The 2,005-nt window shown below is 56.6% G+C and overlaps 1 protein-coding gene across 1 annotated transcript; it reads right to left on the reverse strand.

Annotated features, from left to right (window-relative positions):
• Window positions 1-549: 549 nt before the first annotated feature.
• Window positions 550-1,705, reverse strand: LOC127026845 (feather beta keratin-like). The gene is given in 3 exon segments (XM_050912144.1): window positions 550-1,282; window positions 1,600-1,635; window positions 1,637-1,705. Coding segments are annotated over 3 exon segments (426 nt in total). The 3' UTR covers window positions 550-961.
• Window positions 1,706-2,005: the final 300 nt, after the last annotated feature.

Genomic DNA, 2,005 nt, shown 5'->3' on the forward strand with positions numbered 1-2,005 from the left:
GGAAAGAGAAGCAAACTGAAAATCAGGACTCATATTTCCTTTTACACAGTTGCCCTGCCTGCCACATGTCCCCTCAACTCCTTTGGGACTCCCTCCAGTTCCGGGGTTTGGAAGAAGTGCTTGGAGGAGGGAAGGGCAAGGACACACTGTGGGTGGAAACATGCAATCAGAGCCTTGGGCAGGTGGGAGTTAGCCTGCACAGAAATGTCTTCCAGCAGGTCAAGGGCTTGCCTCATCAACTGGAAGCCAAGATCCAACCTTACTTGTTGCTCACATGTCCCTTGGGGGACCTCCTGGCAACCCTTGCCATACTCAGACAATACCACGCACCCCTCCACTGCCCCATGTCTCTGCCAATGACCATGGCCCTTGAGGGTACTCAGCGCCTACACGCATGACGCAGGACCACCATTGGCCCTTACCCACCCACCCTTGTCCCCTCCAGGGCACCACATTTCTCCTCAACAGCTTGGCTGGGCTTCTCAGGAGGGAAGGAACACGAGGAGACGTCAAGCTACAATGCAGCACAAACTTTAATGAGTCTAAAGAGTGAAACAAAGCAGTGCGTGTCGGAAGGGACCCCGTCCAGGCTGCTACAAGGGCAGCTGACAGGCAGGCACCCCTTCGCAGCAACGGGACACACGTCTTCCTCCCACACACATCGGGAGAGGGTGATGAGCAGGGCCCCTCTCAGCTTGCTTCAGGATGAACCCATGGCACAGGACAGCAGGAGACAACAGGGACTCATGATGCGGAGAAGAAAGCAGGAGAAGAAGACGAAGACATCAGTTGGCCGTGTTTCCAGACAGCACAGGCTGGCACCTTCCTTCCCTCCCTCCTTTGCAGGAGGGCACGAGGGTGCTCAACCCCTCTGGAAAGCCTGGCCGGCAGCTCCATCCTCGGTCCGGCACCTGGCTGTGGGCTTCCTGGTCGATGCACTCATGGGACGTCCGGCACGGCTTTAGCAGGGCAGGCACCTTCTGCCGTAGTAGCGGCCACCAAGGCCAGAGAGGTTAAAGCCCCCGGAGTTGATGGGCACTCCCTCAGCACTCAGGATGCTGCCAACAGCAGCGGAGGTGGTGGATCCCACAGCGGTGTTCTGGGGGAAGGAGCTGAGGATGGGTCCGGGCAGGGTCACCACCACGGGAGATGGTTCGATGACCACCCGCGAGTCCTGGCACTGCCTGACGCAGGCCTCGTTGCAGCTGTTGGCAAGCGGGGTTGGGCCACAGGGACGGCACAGATCGTAGCAGGACATGGCTGCGGGACGGAGGCGCACCTGGGAGAGAGGGCAGGGAAAGCACAGGCAGCAGGTGAGGCGCAGCCTGACAGCCTGCTCGGCGAGAGCAAAGGCAGAGGCTGGGAGCAGGGACAGCCTGCGTAGGGAGGAAGGGAGACAAAAGAGCCCTGGTCCCCACCGTTCCCCTGCAAAGAAAGCCCAAGACCTTCTCCCACCTCCCATGGTGGTGGCAAGGGGCCGAGAGTCAGGAAGACAACCAAAGAGCTAGGGTCTCGATAAAAGCTATAGCAAGGCCAGAAAAGAAAGAGGAGAACAAGAGAAAGAGAAGAGCAAAGCAAAGGTGGTAGCAGCTCACCTTGTTCACCAAGGACGAGAAGGCAAGAGAAGTGGGTGAGGAAGCCTGCAGTTGGACTGGCTTTTATACTGGACCAGACCGCCCCAGGCCCAGAGGCACTCTTTGCGCATGTAATGTGTTTACCAACAAGCTCGTCTTGCATGCAAAGCATCACAATTAAAGAAATGGGGACACTGCTTATGTTCCCTGCAACGCTGCCTTTTCATTTCCCTGTTCATGACATGCCCATTCAGCCACACAGGCTCCTTTCAAGTGACAGTATTAGAGGGCAAAACGTTTCCAGGGGAATTTACAACAAAAATCAGGCAGATGTTTCAGCCAACTGAGTGGAGTGGTGCCATATTTTCAGGTGGTGTCAGCATCTTACCCTCTTGAGGCATGCTTTTAGCCTTTGTTGTCATGAACGCAGT

This window comes from Gymnogyps californianus, chromosome 29 (assembly GCF_018139145.2).
Source record: "Gymnogyps californianus isolate 813 chromosome 29, ASM1813914v2, whole genome shotgun sequence".
NCBI lineage: Eukaryota > Metazoa > Chordata > Aves > Accipitriformes > Cathartidae > Gymnogyps > Gymnogyps californianus.